Raw genomic sequence first — 26674 nt, 5'->3', positions numbered from 1 at the left:
AAACACTGCTGCTGCTGTGAGATATATATATATACACACATGAGGTACTGAAAAGTTCTTGGCTTTAAAAGTATCACAAAAAAACCTTGTTGGAGGCCCAACCATCCAAGTTTTTTTAAAGGGCTTAGAAAAACTGAAGGATCACTGCAATATGTGTGTGAATCTGAGAGAGGAATATGTTGAATAAAATCATAATTAACTGATCCGCTTGTACTTTCTTTTAGTCAAAGCCAGGAAATTTCGGCACCCCCTCGTGTGTATCATCATCATCATCATCATCGTCTAACGTCTGTTTTCTGCGCTAGCACGGGTTGATGGTTCGACCGGGGTCTGGGAAGCCAGGGGCTGCACCAGGCTCCAGTCTGATTTGGCAGTGTTTCTACAGCTGGATGCCCTTCCTAACGCCAACCACTCCGCGAGTGTAGTGGCTGCTTTTTACGTGCCACCAGCACAGGTGCCAGGGGAGTCTGGCATCGGCCATGATCGGTTGGTGCTTTTAACGTGCCACCGGCACGGAAGCCAGTCAAGGCGGCGCTGGCAGTATATGTGAATGTGGGTTTTGGTATACTGCATTTTTGTTCATAGCAGTAAAGAGAGTAGTCATAACTTTTATATGCCATATCACACTGGTATGGTTGAAGTTAGGCAGATGCCCATTAGAAAATATGTGCAAGGAGGGAGCTGCAGAGGGTTTCATTTCTGGGAAGAGCAGTTTAGATAAAGTGTCTGTTTGAGCTTTTGTGGAGAAACACAGTTACAAATAACAAAAAGAGGAAATGGTTGATAAACAGAGTGAGCTTCGGTGGTGCTGATACACACAGCCTGCTAGTTCAGAAAATTGGAGAAACCATTGTAGTAATGATAGATGAAGAAGAGTAGTGGGGGGTGTTTTGAGTGCTTTGGTGTGCAAGTGGTTGTAATATGCGAATGAATGCTTGTCATTCAGTTGGATGGCATTTTTTCTTTTTGTGTTATCTACGATGTTTATGTGTGTAGCAGCTGTTCCTTCCCAGGCATGAGACAGTACTCTAGCGTTGGCTGCACTTGTACATTCTATAGAGAGTCAGCAGCAGCTCAGATATGAAGTAATTTCTGGCATTGAAGATGTAGATTTTGGCTTTGTTATATAGATATATAGATAGATAATGGAAGCAGGTGTGGGTATGTAGTTTACAAAATTTACTCCACTATCAAAAGGATCTGGGTTCAATCTCACTATATTGAACTTCAGACAAATGTCTTCTGTCAAAACTTCAGTTTGAGCAATACCTTGTGATTAGAATTTAGTGGATGTAAACTCCAAGGAAACCTATCATGAATGTATGTATGTGAACACATATCATTTGCTAAAAGATGTAAATCTCAGCAAGAAAACTGAAAAACTCTTGCTTTGTGAAATGTGTCCTTTGCAACACTTATTCTACACTCCCTTGTCACTCTTATAGTGAAACAGCAATTGATGCATTAGAAACCTGTAACTAACACTTGTTCACTCATTACAATATATATGTATATATAATATATCATCATCCTCATTTAACATCCATTCTCCATACTGGCATGGGTTAGATGGTTTGACTGGAACTGGTGAGCCAGAGAGCTGCACCAGGCTCCAGACATGGTTTCTACAGCTGGATGCCCTCCCTAACACCAACTACTTTAGTAGTGTAATGGGTGCTTTTATGTGCCACTGGAATGGGTGTCATTAACATGACACCAGCAACGACCACAGCTACAGTTCATTTTCATACACACATATATGGTAGATACAAGGGTGTCAAATGATAATAAATAAGGTGTTAGGGATGGAGTAGAGGAGAGGAGAGAGAGAGAGAGCAATTCTGTACCTTCAGTCATTACATTCTCTCTCTCTCTTTCTCTGTTATACTCCATCCCTAACACCTCTTATCTACTATCACTGTCAATACCCATGAGAATAGACCATAACCACCCCTGTTACTCTCACCATCAGTTGCTACAACCACCTCTTCTCACACCCCTATAAAACTTCCCCCTTTATCTCCCTACCCCACTCCCATCCAGTTTCATCCTCTGTATCACTTCATCTTTATACACCCTCCACTATACCTTGAGGGTATGTCCCAACACATCTCCATCACCACCACCCTCTCTCTCTAACTCTGTCTCTCCTTTCTTTTTTATCCTTCATTTATACTTCTTAACCTCTCACAACTGGCACAGAATGACTTCCATCACTACTACTTCCTCTGGTTGAGGGGTCTTTATCTTGCAAGTTACTTGGTAACCCTACCAGTTCTGGTGCCACAAAAAAAAAGAAAAAAGAAAACACCCAGTACACTCTGTAAAGTGGCTGGTGTTAGAAAGGGTATCCAACCATAAAAACCCTACCAAATCAGACAATAGAGTTTGTTACTGTCCCTTAGATTGCCAGCTCCTGTTAAACTATTCAACCCAAGACAGCCTGGAAAACTGACATTAACTGGGTGATGATGATGATGATGATGATGTGTGTGTGTGTATTTGCTCCTGAAGCCTTTCATATGGCTGCAAAGCAGTGTAAGTATGGAATCAAGGTTTTCCTCCTCCTAGATGGGTTGCTTTCCTGGGCTAACAAACTTCATCTGCCTGACTGACTTACTAATTAACCCATAACTGGGATCCTGATGGGTGTTAATACTCTAGGCCTGAGTAGAACTCTGAACAATAGTGGCTAAGAGCTGGTCCCACACTCCTCATAACCCTGGAATGCCCAAACCAGGGCCCTGCTACTGGATACTATCCAAAGTCGGTGCCCTTGTGGCAGTTCAATGTTGTCTAACAATTTTCTCCTGGTAACTCTTGCAACAATTGTGCCAGATTGTTACCCCGTGCTCTTCTTTAGGTTCCATCAGTGATGCAAGGAAGGGGACATACTGCAGAGGCTTGAATCCTATCAAAAAACCCATTACTGGAGAGATAGAACCTGACCAGATGCTGCTGTTCCAGTGGGGTGGATAACTAGGACCCTCATTCATGATTATTGATGATAGACAGTGGCCAAAGAACATACATGTATATATTCTCTCTTTTACTTGTTTCAGTCATTTGACTGTGGCCATACAGGAGCACCGCCTTTAGTCGAGCAAATCGACCCCGGGACTTATTCTTTGTAAGCCCAGTACTTATTCTATCGGTCTCTTTTGCCGAACCAGCATCGGTTGTCAAGCAATGCTAGGGGGACAAACACAGACACACAAACATATACACACACATACATATATATACATATATACGACAGGCTTCTTTCAGTTTCCATCTACCAAATCCACTCACAAGGCTTTGGTTGGCCCGAGGCTATAGCAGAAGACACTTGCCCAACATGCCACACAGTGGGACTGAACCCGGAACCATGTGGTTGGTTAGCAAGCTACTTACCACACAGCCACTCCTGCACCTATAGATATGTATATGTAATAAAACAAGCTTTTTACTCCTTTCTCCTTGTTTATATATGTGGCATGGCTGTGTGGTTAGGGAGCTTGCTTCCTAGCTACATGGTTTCGGGTTCAGTCCCACTGTGTGGCACTTTGGGTAGGTGTCTTCCGCCATAGCCCCGAGCTGACCGGAGCTTTGTGATTGAATTCGGTAGGTGGAAGTTACTGCCGTGTGTGTATGTGTGCGTATAGCTGCTCAGTGCCTCTCCGAAAGAGAGAGAGGGATTATATGTATACTGCCAAGGTGGACTTTGCCTTTCATCCGTTTGGAGTCAATAAAATATTGTTTGAACACTGGGGTCAATGTAACTGACTTACTCAATTCCCCAAACTTGCTGGCCTTGTGCCAAAAATTGAAAAAGATACACACACACACATACCTGCATGGGTGCCACAAGCTAAGTTTTTGTTGTGAGTTGCTTATGAGTGAGAAGGATGTAGTAATAATGTGAATGTTTCCTTGATATATATGTGTAAAGGCTGCTTCTTGGTGTTGTTGAAGACCTGGTAGTTGTGTCCCCATTAAACTCATTTAATACCAACACACCTGAGGCTGCCTTACTATTTTAAAATCTAAATTAAGACCTTACATTAAAAATTCTTGCTAATTTATATTCTAAACACAACTTAGTAATGATGACCACTCTCCTAAATTCATTTTTTTCCCCACTTTGGTTTTGTACCCTAACAAAATGGCTGTTGAGATTCTTTAAATCCCATTTGATAGTCAAGATCTTTATTATTAGGTTAAATTAGTATCAACATGTTTAATGCAGGGAGCAAGCATTTTTAAATAGCTAATTCGAAATAATTGTGTACTGAGACCAATAAATAATAATGCTTTAAATAACAAATGAGGGACAACTCTGGACATGTTTTGGAATTATTGTGACCTGATCATTAAAGCATGAACTTTACTATTCTTACTGGAGTAGTAATGCAATAATATTTAAGTAAATAATGTACAAAATATGGAATATGGAAGCTTATTCTTTGCTGATGAGGCCAGGATAATACTGAAATATGCATTCTCCCATACTTGTCAAATTAAAACAATTTTGTCCCTTGAGTAATTTTTGTCATCTCAATTATTTTTAATAATGCTCCCAGTGGCAAATGTGTTAACACTAACTTAACTGCTGTTTGTTTGTTTCTTTCATTGTATGGCTTTGTTAATTTGCAGTTATTGTAATCAAGACTCTGAAGTTGATAATCCTAGTTAAGAGCTGCTAGCCTCTACTAACATATAACTGCAAATTTATAGTCATTCTACCACTCTGACAGATATGTGGCTTTTCTAAATATTCTGTCTCTAACTACCTCGCCAGCACTGTTTTAATCCATGAGATTAATTCTTTCATTCAGTTATTATATTTGAGCTGTCAGATAAACTTGTCCGTTTTTTTTTTTTTCTCCATTTATTTTAATGTTTTCCAATGTTATTTGAATTAACACCAAAAATATTTCTATCTACAAATTTTATCATTTTTGAAATTTGAATAAATTGTACTTCTTCCGACAAATGATAATGGAGCACCAAATAGGAAAGAAAGAAAGCAAATTTATTTGATAACCCAACATAGGCAGAGGCATGACTGAGTGGTGAGAAGATTGCTTCCCAGCCACATGGTTCTGAGTTTAGTCCCACTGCATAGCACCTTTGCCCCAGGCCAGCCATAGCCTTGAGTGGATTTGGTAGTTGGAAACTGGAAGAAGCCCATCATCATTGTTCGACCGTGGTCGAGACAATGGAATTTACTATGCTATGCCAGACTTCACGGTCCATCATAGCATTACGGAGGTCCTGTTGCTGGATGCCTGTACCCCTAAAGATTACATCAAGGTAGGAGAGTGTGCACCCTCTGGTATCGCGAGTAGATGGCTTCCAGAGGAGAAGAGCAGAAATTACCTCATTTTCAGCTCTACAACAATGTCCAGCAAACTGGACTCTTCTACGCCCATTGTGTTTGTCCCCCACCACCATTTCACAACTGGTGTTGACGTGTTTATGTCTCTGTAACTTAGCAGTTCAGCAAGAGACCAATAGCATGAGTACTAGTCTTTACAAGAAAAAAGTTTCGGTGTCGATTCGTTCGACTAAAAATTCTTCATGGCCACAGTCTGACTGAAACAAATAAAAGATATGTAGGTGTAGGCAGGTCTCTTCCCAAGCAGTATCTTGAGTTTCTACTATAGCCCTGCCCTAAATGGAATTGGTGGACAGAAAATTCTCATGTTTCAAGTAACATTTATTAAGTCAGTATATTTTCAAGGGATCTATATTGAAATATAAAGTATTTGATTGACACTTTGATCAGTATCTGTCAACTACCCTGAACAATACGAGGGGTGTATGAAAAGTTTTGAGCCTTGAAGTCTTGTAACGTTTTGTTTTTTTGAGGCTCAAGACTTTTCATACACTCCTCGTAAATGTCATTTTCTAGCTAATGGTGAATTGACATTAAGAATCATATTTCTATATGCTTCAAAAACCATTGAATCTCTTATTAAACTTGTTTTTGTATCTTTATTTCCCAGGGTTTATCCAGTGTTTGGTAAAGTCAACTACCTCAATTCCCTTGATACTAGACAATATTTGTACTGCTTAACTCCGAAACCAGAAGCCTATCTCGAAAGTAAGGTTTTAAAGGGTGTAACTAACATTGGCAAACTGGACATCACCTGGCGCACAAATATGGGTGAGAGAGGCCGACTACAGACCAGTCAGCTGCAAAGAGTGGTATGTTGAATCTTTATTTATAGAATATATCTGACCATTGCTTTAGGATTTAATTGCAACATGTTTCAAATGATAAACTATTCTAACATTCTTGTCGCTCACAGTTCCGTGTTTTAGATGAAGTTATTAAATTGCCTTGAAATCTGTGTTCTACTGTTGTTACGAAATATAGCTTCAGTATTTTATAAATATCTGTACTGTAAATAAAAAAGAGCAAGCAGGGATGATGATGGTTACGAAGTTTGCTTTGCAAACGCATGGTTTAGGGTCCAGTCCTGCTATACAGTATCATCAGCAACCAATGCTTCGAGTGGAATTAGATGGAAACTGTATGGAAGCCTATTGTATGTATGTGTGTACATATGGACATTACTGTTGACATTCCATGTTTTGCTTCTCACCAAGTGAAACAGTGATATGATGTTTACATTTACAATAATCGCTCTGCACTTCCAAAGACCAGTGTCAAATGCCGTTTTAGACAGAGAATGTTATTAGCTTCCTTGACTGCAGTCTGTAAAATTCAGGTTCTTGTCACAAATGTAAACACACAATAACAGAAGCATTATACTCGTAGCTCTCATATTTCATTCCTACATAGAGCCTTACGTTAATAGAGAACCTTACAACTATATTTTCATTAACTCCACCCCCTTTTAATGTAACTGGCATTTAACCCCTTTTGTTGAAATACACTGCCTTTGATAATGCTGGCATTTAGTATGTAATTTAACCTGAAATTTTAATGGAAGGTTTCAGTTTAGTTAGATCACTTTAAAACTAGGAATATATTATAGAATGAGTGATGGTTTCAGATTAGATTGGTATCAAAAGGTTTAATTGTATACTTATTTTCAATTGTATTTGCAATAATTTAATATTAATACAAGGCCACATTATGTTTGATTTCTGACCTATTGGAAGTTGATAATTGACTCAAGGTAGGTTTTAAAAATCAAATATAAAGCAACAAGATTAAATAGAAATATTTTGTCAATTATTCTATAAAGATTTCATTTTGTCTGCCATAACTGAGATTTCTACGAATTCATTTCAGGCTCCTGGTTATGGAGATATCCGTTTAACTGTGGAATCCATTCCGGATACTGTATCAATCGAAACTACTTTTACTATAACATTCCGAATAACAAATTGCTGGTAAGTTCATCTACCCAGTCAAATTAAAGTCGCATTTACTTTTCATACTACGCTTCTGGGTAGTTTTAAAATTGTTTCTTTAACTAGTGTATCATCCATGAAGTTGTAATGAAACTCGGCGCTAAATCATGCAAAATGGGTTAGGCAGAGTTATGTACCTTTGTTTTATATTCTTTATAAAATTAAAGACGGAACTCTTGCGTAATTATCCTTGCACTAAATTTTTTTCCCTCAGTTAGAGATAAATAAAAAACAAACTTTTTAATTCACTTCACACAGCTATTTTACTCTTTAATTTTAAACAATCTTACTTTAATAAATGTCAATAAGTCTTAAAAGGAGAAAAATCTTTGTTTCAGTGAACGCACAGTGGATCTTGCTCTAATTTTACAAAACCATAACTCACCTGGAGTTCTTTGGTGTGGAGTGTCTGGTAAACAGCTAGGAAAATTACCACAAAACAACAGCTTAGACCTTCCACTTACTGTCATAGCAACATCTCCTGGTCTACAGGTTTGTTAACATTCCAATTATTGTAATTATTATAATTCATATATGCTGACATGCAATTACTTTTCTAATAATGATGTTTTCTTCATTTTGCTTTTAGACAATTTCTGGCCTTCGACTGACTGACAATTTCCTCAAGCGCACATATGAACATGATGAAATTGCTCAAGTGTTTGTTTGTGAATGACGGTCATAATGAAAATTATTTAAATATTTCTGCTCCAATAAATTGTAGCACTATTGAAATAAAACAATTTAATTAGATTCGTTACATCTGTGTTATTTATTATAATAAAGAAATTTCAACAAAGAAATGCCAAGAACTTCAGTTTTGTGGGTTAATTTTTTTTTTTAAATTCACTAAAAATGCTTGGATTTATGTGTGTATGTGTGAGTAGTGAAGGGGGAGGGCAGTAAATATAAACAAAATACTTTTCAAAACTGATGAAAGATTAGCTAGGACCTTTCTCAGGCTGGTACATCTACAGAGAGCAGGTCTACAAACAGCCACATTCATGATGGTGACAAAAACCGTTCTTTGGCTGATATGTCTACAGAGAATAGGTCTAGGAAGAATAAAAATAAAGTTTATCACATCATGAAGTGGATGGAGGCAGCAATGTTATCTAAAAAAAGCAGATGGATCCTGTTTTGATGAGGAAAAGTTCATATGCTAATGTGAATTTGTGCAATGACTGACATGAAACATCAAAAGTAGATGGGAAGGATATTAAAAGGACTTACAGCAAATGGCTAGAACAATGAAAAAAAAATGAAAGGGGCCAGCTAAAATTTCTTACAAATTGCAGCTTGGTCACAGCCAAATTACTGTAGAGGAAGAAAGAAAACACATTGCACTTCCACACCAGCTAGTTTTTGCTTGTTAGTTATAATTCTCTTGATTGATGAATGTCTAGCATATGATCAGTCATACTGTTGATATTACGACAATGGTACATTGTAGGTACAACCAATAGAGATATTGCATAGAATAACAACATTCCTATGGAAATACAGGAAATATTTGCTACAAAATTCTGTACAGATTTGGCCATTACTTCTTTATAAAGATTTATTCATTATAAGTCCTATTTATATAAAGATTTATTCGTTATAAGTCCCTCTATTATAATGCTATATATATATATATAAATACATATATATAGGCTTTCTGCTTGGTTTGTAGTAGCCAATTTGAACAGTGCACATCCAGTCTTACATGGACAACACACCATCATAGCATCAGTGTTCTTTACACTTGGAATGTCACTCTTTGTTATCAGTTTCTTCTGCAATAAAAAGAAAAAAAGATATCCAGATCAATTCAATCTTTGTTAATACTTTCATATCAATAAGTCTAAATTTAAAGTCACATTTCCACACAGCAATACTTGATGGCATAAAAGACAAGCATATTACATTCAGGAACAAATATTGGGAAAGATTTTTTTTAGTGCATTAAAAGTTATGAGAAGCCAAACTTCGCATACAGGGGGACCTGGAATGATCGTTCGAGATTTTTCGAGGGATAGGGGGCAGTTTATATGCCATCAAATTAAAATTCTGACAAATACTATTAATACTTATGTCCCTTCCAACTGGTTATAAATCCTAATTCAAATGCAGTTGTCTCCCTTGATTATTACGTCTGATAATAAATTCCGATTTTTTTTTTCCATCTTTCTAAATCATAATTTTTAATCATTTACAAAGGAATTTACATTAATGAAATACAAACCAGAGTTAGTCTGTTGTTCTCCATTCAAAATGTTAGCTTGTCTGCGGAGCTGTGCAACTAAGTCTGGGTTCTGTTGCTGCATCTGTGTGGCAAGCTGTTGCCCTCTGAAAAAAAAGTCCAATGCAAAAAGATGAGTTTAAAAGGTGATGCACTCAAAAGGTATTTTCTGTAGACACCATTAAGAGTCTATGGTCATTCATTCATTCATTAATATCAATAACAGATTTAAATGTTCATAAATGCTTCCAGCAGAAACACTGGGCACCAACCGAAGTACTAAATATAGCTTTATACATTGTAAAACATAACATTTTGCATTCATATTAACCCTTTCGTTACTATATTTCTGACCAAAATACACCCCTCATGAGTTTCAATTAAATTCTAAAATAATCATGACTTTAAATAACTAACTTTTTTACTTAACATATTAATGTGATATTTGGAACATAATTAAAGAAAGAGTTCTTAATCAATTCTATTGCATAACTTTTGTCTCAAAGTGACTTTAATTACAGGTAAATCCAGGTAAATTGAGCAAAAGGTAAAAATATTAAAATTTTAAATTGAGCAAAAGGTAAAAATATAAAAATTTTGTTTAAACATCACCATAGAAAATGAATCATCAGCTAATATTCAAATGGGTATGCAACAAAATTTTGATAAAGAAGAATTGTGCACATCACTATATCATCAGTTGTATTTAATGCACAACAGGTGTACCATAAAGGTGGAATAAAGTGAATTACTGGAATCCACCGCAAGTTTGACCGAACTAAAGAAATCGGTCAAAAAATAATAAACGGTCCTGGTTATGGTATGGAAGTGATAAATTCCAGACCACATCGTTCCCTAGGCCATGCTGACTAACATTAGTTTCCCTGTTTAAAAACTAAATCCACAACAGTACCCAGTATTTGCTTCACAAATTTTCCAAACTTTCATCCCCCATTTTGTGTTTCTTTACAATCTGCGTAAATTTGTTTCCACATTGATCGCTTCAAACTAGCATACTGAAAAAAATAAAAGCCTAATGGTTTCGCTTCTTAAGAAAGACTAGAGATAAACTATCTTCTCAGAAAAATTGCTAATAAAAACATTTTCAAATTTTTTTACTTCATTCTGATGTAAAATCGTCTTTGCTGTCGCCATCGCCACTTTGTTTCTTCGGAATCGCTGCTTTCGGTTAACGGATAAAAAAATATCCTATTCTTTATTGTACACCACGTGCTTTAAGACCTCATTCATTCTTTTTCTCGATATCTCCCTATTTTCCGTAGAAAAAGCTTTAAATTCGGCATCAATGCTTGATAACATGAAACTCCTATCCATTTTCAAAGTTGAAGAAAAATCGATGCCGAAAAAAATGTGGAAAAAAATCTCCCAAAATTCACTGAGTTGAGATATCACTTCAAGCAATGTCAGATACTATAAGCCAACTATTTACAAAGTGAAATCACATGTTTTAACAAATGTACCAACGAGATTTGGGTTCAAATTTACATTTAAATAACAATAGGTTCTCTCGGCCGGGTTGGCATTGTGCACCAAAAAATTTTTCGGCCGGGTCAGTAACGAAAGGGTTAATAAATAGCAAACCTTTTTTTGTTTTTTAAACATGGAATATTAAACATTGGCTATAGCTGTGTTGCTTCTAAATTTGTCATTCAGAATATATGTATATACACACACACACACACACACACACAAAAAGTGATTGAATTTAACAAGCATTGGCAGGGGAATGATAAAACATGACAAAAGCTTTGTAGTCAATGGACTCCAAATACGGACATCCATACTCTCATACATTGAAATCCTGTCAATCACACACACACAGAAAAATTACTACAGTTTAAATAGATGGATAAACTTGAAAAGCGATTGATAAGGAGATAATAAATAAAAAAAAGCAATATAGGCGCAGGAGTGGCTGTGTGGTAAGTAGCTTGCTAACCAACCACATGGTTCCGGGTTCAGTCCCACTGCGTGGCATGTTGGGCAAGTGTCTTCTGCTATAGCCCTGGGCCGACCAATGCCTTGTGAGTGGATTTGGTAGACGGAAACTGAAAGAAGCCTGTCGTATATATGTGTATATATATAAGTGTGTGTGTGTATATGTTTGTGTGTCTGTGTTTGTCCCCCTAGCATTGCTTGACAACCGATGCTGGTGTGTTTACGTCCCTGTCACTTAGCGGTTCGGCAAAAAAGACCGATAGAATAAGTACTGGGCTTACAAAGAATAAGTCCCGGGGTCGATTTGCTCGACTAAAGGCGGTGCTCCAGCATGGCCGCAGTCAAATGACAGAAAAGAGTTAAAGAGTATAGTTGCATAGCCTTAAACATCTATTTATAATACATCTGGCACATTTTATATTCACACAAGATTGTTAAAGCTATTTATTTCATTTATCTCCCAAAAGATGAATTAACATACTTGTTCCAATTACAGGAACTGATTTCTGTCTTCTAATTGTCTTTTTAATCCCATCACCCACTACCGTGTTTTCCAAGTACAAAACTGGTCTGACTGGCTAAAATTAGTGTCAGTAATTATATATCAAGCATACATCTAATCAAGAGATTATTTAAGGCTTTCTTTTCTTTTTAACCAAACGTAAAAAGCACCCACTACACTCACGGAGTGGTTGGCGTTAGGAAGGGCATCCAGCTGTAGAAACACTGCCAGATCAGACTGGGCCTGGTGCAGCCTTCTGGCTTCCCAAACCCCAGTTGCACCATCCAACCCATGCCAGCATGGAAAGCGGACGCTAAACGATGACGACGACGATAAAGAAATCTATTGTAAATACATTGGAGCTGTTATATCTCAGGAGACCATGGAATTGCAACTGTAAAGTTGCTTTCCAAGATGTAAGCATAGGCTTCTTTTTCTAATGGAAGACCTGCAGTTTGCCCGTACGTACAAGCCTCCTCTCAGTCTGCCACCTGTATTACCCAAGGGAATGGCAAGGGCAGATACAAATTGGCACCAGTACCCTCATAACACAGAGCCGAAACAGATAAGAGTTAGATGTAATGCTGTCTGATAATACAACACCCTGGACTAAGGCTTTACTGACCCTGAAAGAATAAAAAGCAAAGTTGACCTCAGCAGGATTTGAACTCAGAGTGCAGAGAGCCAGAATAAGTATGCCAGGGCACATCATCATTTAATGACTTTTTCCCCCCATTCTGGCATGGGTTGGACAGTTCAACATAAACTGACAAGCCAGAAGATTGTGCCAAGTTCCAATGTTTGCTTTGGTATGGTTTCTACAGTTGGATACCTTACCTAAAGCCAGCCACTTCAGTGTGTACTGGGACCTTTTTTTCCATCATTCATACATGTACCTGGTAACCTCACCAGTGTAAGACAAGACCCTTTCAACTAAGTAGGATATAGCATTTAAGGATATGAAAGTATGATAGAGACAGAAGTAGGTGTCTTGCTAAAGTGGTGAGTTAATGACTTTCTCATCTGGAAAGAGAGAGAGAGGTGCAAGGTCCAGGTGCAAGGTGAGTATGAAAGAGAGAATAGGGATAGAGGAATAAAAAGGGCAAGTGAGAAGCTAAAAATAGTTGACAGATGGGAACTAAGTTGGATGCAGTGAATATCAGTTGACTACTTTGTAAATAGGAAATACAAATAAAAATACTTACGCTTGTAATAAAGAGGTAAGGCCTCCATTGCTTCCTTCACCAGCTGCTGAGGACATAAGATTGGACATCCTAGATATAAGAAAAATATTTTATTACAAGATATTCAATGAAGATCTATCAAACATGAAAACAGACAAACCAGTTACAATACGTTTCACATAACAACCAAATGATCCAACCAGATTTAGAATGGGAACCATTAAATCCTAAGACAGTATACCCCACAACATAAGGACAAATTTGCTACAGCCAGAAATAGCAATAATTTTCAGATAGGACTGACCGAATAAATAAAATCTGCGAATTCAAACATTTCATTTGTGTCTATCTCCACATGTCTGACCAATCATCAAATTATCAGACCCATGATCTTTTCCTTTTATTATGACAGCTTCTTACTACACTATATTGAATAGCCATTCTTTACACAAGTCTGACTTGATTATTTATATGTGCCATAACTTCCTTCCTACATTGTTCACTTCTATTCACTTATTAATGGCACAATTATCCACGTTTTTTTGTTTTTACATCTCAAACACTGTCCACTAAAAGATTTAAGATGTTTCTGCTTCTCCACAGTATCAGGATCTCCTTCACTAAGAAACCAGGCAACATTTGTTTCCTCCAAGAAGAGTCTCACCACAATCCCACTTCTTATAAATGACACCACTATACTTCATAACAACACCATATTGGCTATACAGGATACAACTTCAAGAAGGTTTGGGGTTTTATTCTGACCCAAAATACATGAAGTTACATTTAAGAGTTGTGCTCATGTTCATAAGGCTGTGGGTTTGATTCTGGGATTGGGCAGCAAGTGTCCTTAGTAAGGTCCTAGTTTCATGTTGCTTCAATCTGATGTTATAGAAACCACTTGCCCAAGATGCCATACTATGTTAGCAAATCTAAAACCACATGGTTGTGAATCATACTTCTTAACTATAGCAATGCCTGCACATAATTTTTTGTATAATAAAAACTTGGAAAGAATTTTTTTTAAATGTAACTGAATTTTTAATCATGAAGCACGGATGTGGAACATAGGTTCTTACAGGATGGGAGGATTTAAATTATAAACACTTAAAAACAGCAATTTTATATCATAAAAACCAGAGGCAAGTGCAGGCAAGTTAGTATTAATCTAAAAATGGGTGTATTTAATTTTTGTTACAAAAAAGTAGTTTTGTTGTAAATCTAAACAATAAAAGAACTTACATGGACTGCATTTGAGGATTTGACATAAGGTTAGCAGCCTGCAATAGAATGAAAAGAACAAAACTAATAAACAAAGAATGAACACACAAGACAATGTAGTCCTGAATATATAAAAAGATAGGGCAGTTATGGATGGAACATCTTTGATCATAGGCTTACTCTATCAGGGCTGACAGGGGCTAACCACAGCAACAACACTAATAAAAGCTTGGTTTAATAACCTGTTTAGTCAACCTGCTTGACGAATAAATACCAAGATTTGCTAAGATTATGCAAATATCAATATCTATAAAGCTGAAATACGAAATATTTGTTTGTCTCATTTTGGGATTGGAACAGTTTAAGGGCCAGTAGATGGGGTCAGATTGGCTCCAAAATTTACAGGGACATGTAAAAAGAGACAAGTAAATGAGTGGACTAGGTTAGAAGCCCCTATCTCAAAAGCTGTGGTTACTAGGGCAACAAAACCCACACTTTGACAAGTGTTTGTCGTTTCTCTCTTTCGCATATCACCCTGTCTTCCTCCATCTCTCTTTCTTTCCTTCCTTCCCTCCATTTCTCTCTATAACAATGTTTGACAGCTTCGTCTGTTACTCTTTCTCCCACCACCTCTCTCACTGTACATCTGTCTGTATCTATAGAGAGAAAGCGTTGACAGCTGCAAAAGTTTAAATATTCCCGCTAATCTTAATATATTATCGTCATCAACCCCTACATATTAATGACAGTAATCAATATCTATAAAGCTGAAATGCGAAAAAGTTGTTTGATTTCTTGGTTATTCGTCTCGATGGGAACGGTTTAAGGGGCAGTTTCTCATTTTTATGTATTTTTGCCTTTTATTTTTTATTGTTTGCAGTTTTCATTTTTTCTAAAAGAAATTTACAGCTGCATGTAGCCTGTGTTTAGAGCTTTCGTTTGCATGGTCAATCATTGAAAAATTCCCAAAATAAGTACTAAATTTAACCAAGAAATCCTCTTTCTCCCTTATTTTTAATCGCTCAAATAGTGGCACGTACAAAAGGCAAGTGTGTTTTCCGTTGTCACTGCCTGATATTTATGATTGATCTTTCAAAATATTTTCTTTCTCAACTTACTCAAGATCTTTTGTTTTTTTTATAAATGGAGATATATATTTATCAGCCTCATATTCCCAGGAATACAAAATTAAAAACCTTCAGAAGATCTTCATTACTGACTTGTTTGTTTTTCAGTTTCTAATATCAGAATCAAAATATACACTTCCATTTATATTAGTTAAACCTATTATCAAAACAGTAGATTTTTTTGATTTGGACATAACAGCTAAAACTTTCGACAAAGTTATTTAATACTTCATCATCATCATCGTTTAACGTCTGTTTTCCGCGCTAGCATGGGTTGGACGGTTCGACCGGAGTCTGGGAAGCCAGGGCTGCACCAGGCTCCAGTCTGATCTGGCAGTGTTTCTACAGCTGGATGCCCTTCCTAACGCCAACCACTCCGCAAGTGTAGTGGGTGCTTTTTACGTGCCACCTGCACAGGTGCCAGGGGAGGGGTCTGGCATCGGCCACGATCGGTTGGTGCTTTTAACGTGCCACGGAAGCCAGCCAAGGCGGCGCTGGCATCGGCCACTCATTTTTTGTTCTACATTATCTTTAGCTGCTGTTTTTTGCTTCTCAGTACCAATCATTATTTTGCTGTTTTTGTGATTGCAATCAGATGATATATAACTATTTATCCTTTAAACACTAATAATTTCATAATGCTGTTTAATTTTGCTTGTGAATTAATTCAAAACCATAATGCTGATTAATTATATGTGGTTCAGTGGTTAGAGCGTCAGGCTCAAGTTCAATTCCCGGACTTGGGTGTGTGTTGTGTTCTTGAGCAATACTTTATTTTGCATTGCTCTAGATTACACAACTATAGAAATGAGTTGTGACATCACTGGTGCCAAACTTTATCGGCCTTTGCCTTTTCCTTGGATAACATCAGTGGCATGGAGAGGGGAGGCCGGTATGCATGGGCAACTGGTGGTCTTCCATAAACATCCTTGACCAGACTTGTGCATAGGAGGTGAACTTTCTAGGTGCAATCCCATGGTCATTCATAGCCAAAGGGAGGGTCTTTGGTTATGAACGTCAACATCCATTTTTTCTGTGCTTACATGCATCAGCTGAAGTTTATAGAAGCAGAATTTCTAAAGCCAGATGCCTTTCTTGTTGTCAAACCCTTAGCCATTTCCAAGCAAAGTAATATTTCCCCATGGCCAGACAGGTTTCCACAGAATCCTGGAAATTGATATTCATTTACAACAATCTCACAATGTCAAGACAAGGAAACACAAACATATACACAATGGGCTTTTTTCAGTTTCTGTCTACCAAATATACCCACAAGGCAGGAGCAATATTGCCTACAGTGCCACACAGTAAGACAGAACCCAAAACCATGTGGTTGAAAAGCAAACTTCTTTACCACACATTCAAACCTGTGCCTTTATATAAAAAAAGGCAAGATTTATAATAAACGTCAGGTTTGCATAGTCGACATCATCTAAGTGATTAATATAATCAACAGAATATCAAAAACTATTACAAAGCATTGGAATTTAACTGAAGGAAAACAAAAGAAATAAACATACACAATAACAAGAGAGCTGTTCATGCAATCATTTCATTTTTATATCTGCCTTTTTTTTCCCATGCTAGACTGGGCTCAATGAGAGTTCTTGAGGTAGTTGACTATGATCAGACCCCTTCCTAACACCAAGTAAGGTACTTTATACCACGATTTTTTTTTTATGAGGGAACATAAATGCCACAGCTGCCCAAGCAGTACTAGAGCAAACACATACATACACACACACACACAAAGGGCTTCCACACTGTTGCTAGTTACCATATTTCACTCACACAATATTGATCAACCGGACATTATAGCAGAAGACACTTGACAAGGTGACACACAAGAGAATGAACCTAAAACCATGCACTTATGAAACAAACTTCTTAGCCACACCTGTGCCTATGTTTTAATATTCAACATATTTTCATATAAGAAAAAACATTACATCAACTCACCATGTTCATAAGTGCTGGATTGTTAACTATACTTGACAAATCAAAGCCTTTTTGTCCAGCAGCACCAGAAGCTAATCCAGCCTGAAAGGCGAATGAATTTTGTTTTAAGGGGAAGAAAAACAAAATTGAAAACCAATTTATACAAAAGAAAAACATTTAAACACTTAAAGTCTGAAAGGAATGGTCGTTAACATTATTAGAAATTTTTTTTTATTATTAACTTCATATTTAGAGTTGAAGGAACTTGATATTCATATCCTGTATGTTTCAATGAATTTGATCTCATCAGTATCATAATCCTGGAAATGCACACAGTATGGTTATGTATACAACACAGGGCTTGAAGGGAGAGATTATTTTAATCAGAAAAAAAGCTCAATAAATGACATGCTCAGTCATTACATCTGACAATGGACCTTAAAGGGAACTCTGGGTTTATGTATTTTAGAAAGGCTACGCAGTTGTGGTAGCTTACTAAAATATTGCATCAGATGTCAGTATTAATGGCCAGTTACATGGTAATTATTTTTCTGAAGTAAGACATAACTGAACTACAAAAAAACCAGTCCATCATATAAGACCCACAGTCACTCTCAAATACAAAGTAGAAGTCTATTTTACTGCAAAGGATATTTCAAATTCAAAAACTCCACAACATACAGACATCAGAATTATACTAGAAAAGATAAAAACCAAACTTCAGATTCCTTGTCAAAGTTAAACCTACCCAGAACATAAGAAATATATGTATAACATTTCATGCCTTTGCACGTTTTGTAAAGAAGAAACTGAAAAGCTTTTAAGTCAGAATAGAGGTATTCCAGGTTTTAAGAGGATAAACCTCAAAATAAGGAATGCTAAGACATATATGATGCAAGAAATAAAACATTTATACCAATTACAACTTCTCTTTATGACAGATGAAATAACCCTGTGCTCTGATGATGAGATACCAAGTGCAAGAAACATACTTACAGACAGCAATCGTAAAATGTCATGATTGTAACCTTATATGAAAACCATCATTAATGTCCATTTTTTCCATGCTTGCATGGGTCAGAGGAAATTCATTGAGGTACATTTTCTATGAGAAGGTGCCCTTCTAGTCATCAACCCTCACCTGTTACCAAGCAAGGCAACATTTCTCCTTGACCTGACATATTTTTCATGGAAGAGTGGAAATGAACATCACTTGTATGATGGTGGTGCTAGTGTAAGTGATTCAAGAGGAAAACCGGATATACAAGGCATCAACCGTAATGTGCAAGAGAGAAGACTATGCTAGTAGCCATGTAATGCATATGAAAGAAGACAGCTGCATCATGAAGTGCCGATCTCTAATTGTGGAAGGAACATGTGGAAGGGGTAGACCCAGGAAGATGTGGGATGAAGAAGTGAGAAAGGATCTTCAGACATTGGGCCTCACAGAGGGGATGACAAGGGACGGAGACTCCAGGCAGTTTGCAGTACTTGAGGAAACATCAAGCTAAATAAAATCATGTCCCCTGCATCCCTCTTCAGCTAAGTGATCCAAATTTTGTGGGCCTGTGGGTACTGGTGCCACATAAAAGCACCCAGTAGACTCGGTTGGCATTAGGAAGAGCAAAAGACAGAGCCTAAGCAGCTCTTGTCAAGCTGTCCAACCCATGCCAGCATGGAAAGCAGATGATGATAATGATGACAAAACAGAACGAAATAGTAATACAATCAACTTAATCACTGCAGCAATGTCATTAATGATTTTTAACTCAAAACTAGTTTGATTCTGATAATCATAATTGAACCAGTGTGCAAATTTGAAAAACCAAATAAGCAGTACATATGTGTTGGTAACTCAATCAGTAAGCATAAGGCTGCTTCTGATGAAAGATTTATTTGAATAACCTAAAAATGTAACAATAATTGTCAATGAATAAAATCATTATTATGCCTTTAGTTTAGAAATAAAAGTTGCCAACTGGAAACCTAAGCACACTTATGTATGTACTATAGGAATTAAGGAGACTTGATGACAATCAGAGAGTGAGCAGTAATCAGCACACATCATCTTTGTCCATGATTGCACATATATTATGTACATTCATCATCACCATCGTTTAACGTCCCTTGTCTAAGCTGGCATGGGCTGGACAGTTTGACCAGAGCTGGCAAGCTGGGGAGCTGCACCAGACTCCAGTCTCATTTGGCATGGTTTCTATGGCTGGATTCCCTTCCTAGCACCAACTACTTTAAAGAGTGTGCTGATGCTTTTACATGGCACCATCACAAGTGCTTCTTGCCACCAAAAGGACCAGTTTTAACACTTCTGCTGCTGCTGGGTACAGGTCTTCTTATATTATGTTAAGTTAAAGACATGGAGGCTTGCATGGATTGTAAATATTGGTTTCAAATTTTGGCACAAGGCTAGCAATTTCAGAAATGGGTAAGTCAATTATATTGATCCCACTGATTTTATTCACTCTGAAATGAAAAGCAAAGTTAACTCAGCAGAATTTGAACTCAGAACAAAGACAAAATGCTAAGTGTTTTGTCAGGCTTACTGCCAATTCTGCCAGCTCACTGCCTTGTGAGTTGTAAATATTGATTTCAAACTTTGGCACAAGGCCAGCAAGTTTGCGAGTGAGGGTAAGTCAATTATATCAAGTCCAGTGTTCAACAGGTACTTACTTTATCAACTCCAAAAGGATGAAACACAAAGTCAACCTCAGCAGAATTTGAACTCAGAACATAAAGATGGACAAAAATGTTGCTGAGAGTTTCACCTGACATGCTAAGGATTCTGCCAGCCTGGCACTTTATGGGTTGTAAATGTCAAATGTTTCATCCCTACAAAGTCATAATTGGGAGGAAAATAACAGAACAATAAATGTTCAGAATTTTTTCTTCATTTTTCATCATCAACCATAATTTTGAATCCGAGTTTTATCCCCATTAACAGGGGGTAGTCGGATCTACCTCAATGCCATAGCAAGTGCCCTCACACCATCTCACCAGGTTTTCAGTGTCATCCCTTCTCAAGCTAACCCTTGCAAGCTCCTCCTCCGCCTGTTCCCAACATTTTCCTCAGTCAACCTTGCTTTTGCTGTCCATTTACTTCAGATTCTAGCACCCTCTTCAGAACATGCTCCTCATCCCTCGACACATGCCCATACCACTGCACTCCATTCCACTGATTCCTCCAACCCCAGTATCCTCATCAAGTCCTCAGTCCTCTTATTAAACAGCCTCACACCACACCCTTCTCTCACCATTGCTCTCTCAGTCCTTCTCAAAATTGCCACCTCTCTCTCTCTCTCTCTCAAACACCATGTCTTACTCCCATAAAGCATTGCAGCTCTCACACAACTCCTATAGATCTTTCCTTTTGTCTTCAATAAGAACCATTTCCCATACAATAACATTCCAAGTTCCCTGAACTTCACTCAGCCAAGTCTTGCTCTTGCTGTCACAGCTGCTTCACATCCACCACTTACATCTACTCTATCTCCCAAATAACAAGCAGACTTCAATAAATAGTTCAGCATTTAAACTCTTACATGCTTATTTTCACAAAAACTAAAAGCTGTGGTAAGATATATCTTGTTTGTGATCCCACAATGTGAGGGGTGGAGTTTCAGTCTCCATTACTGCATTGTTACATTAAGTACATAATAGTCAAGAAGACTCGACAATTTTCTGTGGTTTTTCCATGCAATCAAGTAATTTGAAAATTTGTATCATAGAATGAGGGGTGGTATCAATAGGGTTAAATTTGTAGATTAACCATTTGCAATTTTTGTCAACTCACCCCCATAGCTTGTTCCCGAAGTCTCTGCTCAACCATCTCTAAATTATTCTTGTAGCTCTGATTGTTTGGATCCAACTCCAAAGCTTTTCTGTAGCATTCGTGAGATTGTTCATTGTTCTCAAGCTCAAGGTAAGCCATTCTAAAAGATAAATTCATTAACACTATTAGAAAACGATTCAACATCAAAAATACAAGCAACAAGATATTCTCAAATTATCTAACAATGAAATTGGTCTATTCAATAGAGTTGATAAAATTACTACAGGTACAACATTGATTTTCAGGAACTTTTGGTTCCAAAGCCTTCCCAGATTACTGATTTTTCCAAACCTGAGGTGCTCTCCTCTAAATTAAATATTAAATTTAATTAAATAAAATAAAGGTACCTGTACATCTGTATAAATTATAAAAATTTATTTTACTGTACGAGGTACAGTGAAACGGAACCACCCAGTAAACTAGACAAGCATCACAGGAATTTAAAGTTCCTGCTCATAAATCAGTGTGGATCACAAAAGGTTCTGGATCATCAGCGCCTAGAAAGTCAGTGTTGTTCCTGTATCTATAAGGATCACTCACCCCATCCGACCATATGCCTTGCTGTAGCTAGGATCAATGGCCAATGCACTGTTACAGTCTTGGATAGCTGATGTATGTTTAGTTAATTTACTGTAGGCTGCAGCTCTGGAATTAAAAAACAGGATTGATTGATTATAAATGACATTGTAATGATGGAAAAGACATATGCAATAATTAATGATGTACTTCCAAATTCTATCTTTCCAATAAAAATGCTTACGTCTTATGACATCAGAAATAGCATAATAAGCAACAGTAGATTATTTTGAACAAAACAGTTGTCAATTATTTTTTTCACTGAGAAATAAATATATGCAAAAAAAAAAAATGTCGAGCGAGATCGTTACCAGTGCAGCTGAACTGGCTCCTGTGCAAGTGGCACATAAAAAGCACCATTTGAGCGTGGCCGTTGCCAGTACCGCCTGACTGGCCCTCGTAAAAGCACCCACTACACTCTCAGAGTGGTTGGCATTAGGAAGGGCATCCAGCTGTAGAAACTCTGCCAGATCAGATTGGAGCCTGGTGCAGCCATCTGGTTCGCCAGACCTCAGTCAAATCGTCCAACCCATGCTAGCATGGAAAGCGGACGTTAAACGATGAACGATAACAATGAGAGTCGCATAGCTCCTGTGATTGTCTCACCAAATGTTAAAATGCATTTCAACATGTTTAACAAAAAAGAAAAAATCTTTTTATAAACATTCATACACGTATTATTAAATACACTTATTTAGAACAGAATTAGTAAAAGTTATTTAATGAAGAAGCCACAAATCAAACTATAAACTGACAGCTTCTAGTTATCATACATCAATGGGGAGTTTGATCTGAAACAGCAGTAATTTTTAACAAATTGTTATTGTTTCAATAAATATTCTTTTTCGTTAAGTAGTCTGTCACATCAACTGTAAAACGGAGTGTGCAGTCAACAATGGGGAAACTTATGCAATTGCTTTTACAATTGTAAACAACAGCTGCAGACGTGACTGTGTGGTAAGAAGCCTGGTTCTAGGTTCATTCTTATCACATGACACCTTGGGCAAGTGCTTTCTACTAAAGCCTTGGGCCAACCAAAGACTTGAGTGGATTTGGTTGACAGAAACTGAAAGAAACTCATGTGTGCATCCCACTACTGCTTGACAGCCAATGTTGGTGTGTTTACGTCCCTTATAACTTAGTGGTTCGGCAAAAAAGACTGATAGAATAAGTACCAGACTTTAAAAGAATAAGTCCTGGGGTTTAATCTATTCAACTAGAAACCTTCAAGGAAGTCGCCAGCATGGCCGCAGTCAAATGACTGAAACAAGTAAAAAGACAAGAAAATAATAAACAGTTTAAAATACGAAAATGACCAAACCTATTGTCAATCTATTACAACAGCTGGTGACCAGACATTGTTGTAAAAGATTTTTTTTGTTTTTTTTTTTCTCATCTGAAACAAGTTTCCTTAGTGCCATAAAGGGACAAATTTAAGAGCATAAAGATTGTGATCATACCAATCTACAAGTAAAATTTAAGAATCTTCCAATTAATCAATCACCTTTACAATATGCAACAGGTGTAAAAATATACAGAAATAACACGTAGGCTTGGTATTATTATACTGTAAGATGAACTGAAGAATATATTGAAGAATATTTTGTTACAATAACTTCTAAATCTATTTCCCACAGCTGTTAGAAAGCTATTTTTTTGTTTTGTTTCTATTAAATGTAATATGTAAACAGTTTCACAACAAGAGAGCATATGAAAATAAGGTTAATTTTATGACCCAAAGAATTTTCACTAACAACCAGCTTTGAGGTGTCAATGTGAGTTTTCTATTGTCTAGGAAGTAGTTGTCAAATTTCCTAAATAAAATGCTGTTAAACAACTTAGAGAAAACATTTTAAAATTTTTTTAAAAAAAGTACTTTCAAAATAAAACCAAATAAAATCTAAATTTTACACATATACTAGAAATAAATACGAGTTTAACTTAATTGCAGAATAAGGAATACTTAAAATAATCAAAGTTAAAATGAATATTTTCTAAAAAAAATAAATAAATAAATAGGCAGAGGCATAGCTGTGTGATAAGCCTGCTTCCCAACCACATGATTCCAGGTTCACCCGGGCAAGTGACTTCTACTATAGCCTCGAGCTGACCAAAGCCTTGTGAGTGGATTTAGTAGACAGAAACTGAAAGAAGCCCATTGCATATATGTGTGCGTGAGAGTGTGTGTATGTGTGTTTCTCCCCACCCATTGCTTGACAACCGGTGTTGGTATGTTTATGTCTCTGTAACTTAGTGGTTCGGCAAAAGAGACTGATGGAATAAGTACCAAATTTTCAAAATATAAGTACTGGGGTCAATTCAATCAACTAAGAAATCCTTCAAAACGGTGCCCCAACATGGCCACAGTCTAATGACTGAAACAAGTAAAAAATAAAAGATAAATAATGAACATTTTTATATTTAAAACAAACGAATCAGCTTTTTAAAATTATCCTACAGGATTGTCTATTTCCTTTGAGGCAGTTTCTTCAAATGAATTCCTTGAATTTCCAAAAACTGATTGTTTCATGTTTCACAGACATTTGGTCTCATAGTGAGCATTGTCTTAGAGCATATGTACTTAGTAGCATAAAGAAACTAGGGGCCTGTTGAGAATAAGTTTAATTTGCATCATGCTTTCAAAAGAGTTATAGTCCATGCAATAGCAGATGCAAAAAACTACATCCTTAATTTGGTGTTGAGAGTCAGGGATAGATTCTTTACTGCTGATTGTGTTATAAAATTATTTCTTCATTAACATTTCAAATTCTTGATAATTTCTTGGTCCAGAGTATCTTGCATGAGAGTATCGCTGGGTAGTAAATAATATTATTTAATGTCCACTTTTCTATGCTTACAAGGGTTGGATGGAATTTGTCCAGACAAATTTACTACAGCCAGATGCCTTTTGTCACCAACTCTTACCTATTTCCAAGTAAGGGATATTTTCCCATAGCCACACAGGTCTTTCTTGGAAAACTCAAACAACATTGTTACATGATGGTGATGCTCATTGACAACCATAATGTGATATCAAGACAAAGGTATACACACACGCATACATGACACGCTACTTTCAGTTTCCATCTACTAAATCCAGTTACATAGCTTTGGTCAGTTCTAGGCTATTGAGGACACTTGCCTAAGGCACTGCACAAAGAAACTAAATCCAAGACACCTTTGGTCAACAAACCAAAAAAAATAATTGAGGTACCCAAATCCAGTACCTCTCTATAATTAGAGCAAATATTGTCTGCCAACACAACATGGCAGTCCTGGTTTAGGACAAATGTTGCTGTAAACCAGGACTGCAATGTTGTGTTGGCAGACAATCTTTGCTCCAAGTACTGTTGCTGAATATCTCTCGTGAGATTTACAAATAGTAATCCTCTCTATAACTATTATCCCCAGATAAAGCTTTGCCCTTTGATAACTTCTATAAAAGCCATTTATGCAATAATTTATCACACCATCACACTAAGACTTTTCTTATTTTATTATACAGCTAATAATATGATGTCAAATCTAAAAGCTTTTCTTTAGTGTTCTTAATGTCAAGAATAGGAAAGGACAGAATAAAAAATAAATCCAGCTATATCAATAATAAAAAAAAATAATTACAAAATTAATACTCTAATGAGAAGACACTAATTGAAATCAACTACAGATTCTAGGATAAATAAGTGCATTCTTTAAAAAACAAAAAAAACTTTAGTTACCTGTTACAATAATAAACAGCATTTTTGTTGTCCAACTTTATGGCCTTTGTGTAACATTCTAGTGCTTCGGAGAATTTCTCTGCTTTCATGAAGTCATTTCCTGTAAATTATATTTTAAAAAATATTTCTTTAGAGACATTTGATTTGAGAAGAAAATGATTGCATATTTCAAGTTTGAATTGGAACAACATTATCTAAAATAAAACAATATACTCTTTAGTGATACCAGAAAATGGCAAAATAATTCCTCAATTCCATAGTGGAATTAGCTTTATCATGAGACATAACTGTACTGATAACTTCCTATAGAATCTTTTCAAAATAAGCATGAAATTTCAAATCAAAAGTGTCCATGCATGTATCTATACAATACATACACTCATTCATTTTACATGCTAAAAGGATAGATTAAACATCTTTAAAACTTACACTAAACCACATTCAATTTACAAAACAAATGTTTTTCATACAATGCTATATGGCATCTTAAATTATTTAATCATTAAAAATATATATCTCCAAACCTTTATTTTTAAGCTTTTCAGCTTCAACTCTGTCTTCAGGAGTTGGCTCATGCAAGGTATTTGCAGCAAAATTATCAGTTTTCTGCAAGAAAATTACATTATACTATTAGTTTCAAATATATATATTTTTTTAAATTTAAAAAAATAAAAATCACATTCAATGACTGGCATCCGTACTAGCGGGGTACAAAGAGCACCATACGAGCGTGATCGTCACCAGAGCAGCCAACTGGCTTCTGTGCCGGTGGCACGTAAAAGGGCACCATTTGAGCGTGATTGTTACCAACATCGCCTTACTGTGCTGGTGGCATGTGTAAAAAGATTCGAGCGAGGTCATTGCCAGTACCATCTCACTGGCCCCAGTGCCGGTGGCACATAAAAAGCACCCACTACACTCTCAGAGTGGTTGGCATTAGGAAGGGCATCCAGCTGTAGAAACACTGCCAAATCAAGATTGGAGCCTGGTGCAGTCATCTGGT

The 26674-nt window shown here is 36.8% G+C and overlaps 2 protein-coding genes across 9 annotated transcripts in view; one reads left to right on the top strand and one right to left on the bottom strand.

Moving 5' to 3' along the window:
- The window catches only part of LOC115214751 (trafficking protein particle complex subunit 13), a 332050-nt gene extending 323661 nt beyond the window's left edge, over positions 1-8389 (top strand). For all 6 annotated transcript variants that reach the window (XM_029783770.2, XM_036505549.1, XM_029783771.2 and 3 more), the window contains exons 8-11: positions 5994-6195; positions 7253-7353; positions 7713-7866; positions 7964-8389. In XM_029783770.2, the coding sequence (XP_029639630.1) occupies positions 5994-6195; positions 7253-7353; positions 7713-7866; positions 7964-8050 (544 nt within the window). In that variant the 3' untranslated portion in view covers positions 8051-8389. The remainder of the gene's footprint in view (positions 1-5993; positions 6196-7252; positions 7354-7712; positions 7867-7963) is intronic.
- The window catches only part of LOC115214752 (small glutamine-rich tetratricopeptide repeat-containing protein beta), a 29750-nt gene continuing 11281 nt past the window's right edge, over positions 8206-26674 (bottom strand). For 2 of the 3 annotated variants that reach the window (XM_029783774.2, XM_029783775.2), the window contains exons 4-12: positions 26196-26277; positions 25672-25771; positions 21917-22021; positions 21338-21476; positions 17551-17631; positions 14486-14523; positions 13265-13333; positions 9602-9705; positions 8206-9152 (exon numbers count right to left, since the gene is read on the bottom strand). In XM_029783774.2, the coding sequence (XP_029639634.1) occupies positions 9130-9152; positions 9602-9705; positions 13265-13333; positions 14486-14523; positions 17551-17631; positions 21338-21476; positions 21917-22021; positions 25672-25771; positions 26196-26277 (741 nt within the window). In that variant the 3' untranslated portion in view covers positions 8206-9129. The remainder of the gene's footprint in view (positions 9153-9601; positions 9706-13264; positions 13334-14485; positions 14524-17550; positions 17632-21337; positions 21477-21916; positions 22022-25671; positions 25772-26195; positions 26278-26674) is intronic. The other variant, XM_036505550.1, reaches the window with a different exon arrangement.

This window comes from Octopus sinensis, linkage group LG8, assembly GCF_006345805.1.
Source record: "Octopus sinensis linkage group LG8, ASM634580v1, whole genome shotgun sequence".
Taxonomy (NCBI): Eukaryota; Metazoa; Mollusca; class Cephalopoda; order Octopoda; family Octopodidae; genus Octopus; species Octopus sinensis.
This window is presented reverse-complemented; position numbering and strand designations above follow the sequence as displayed.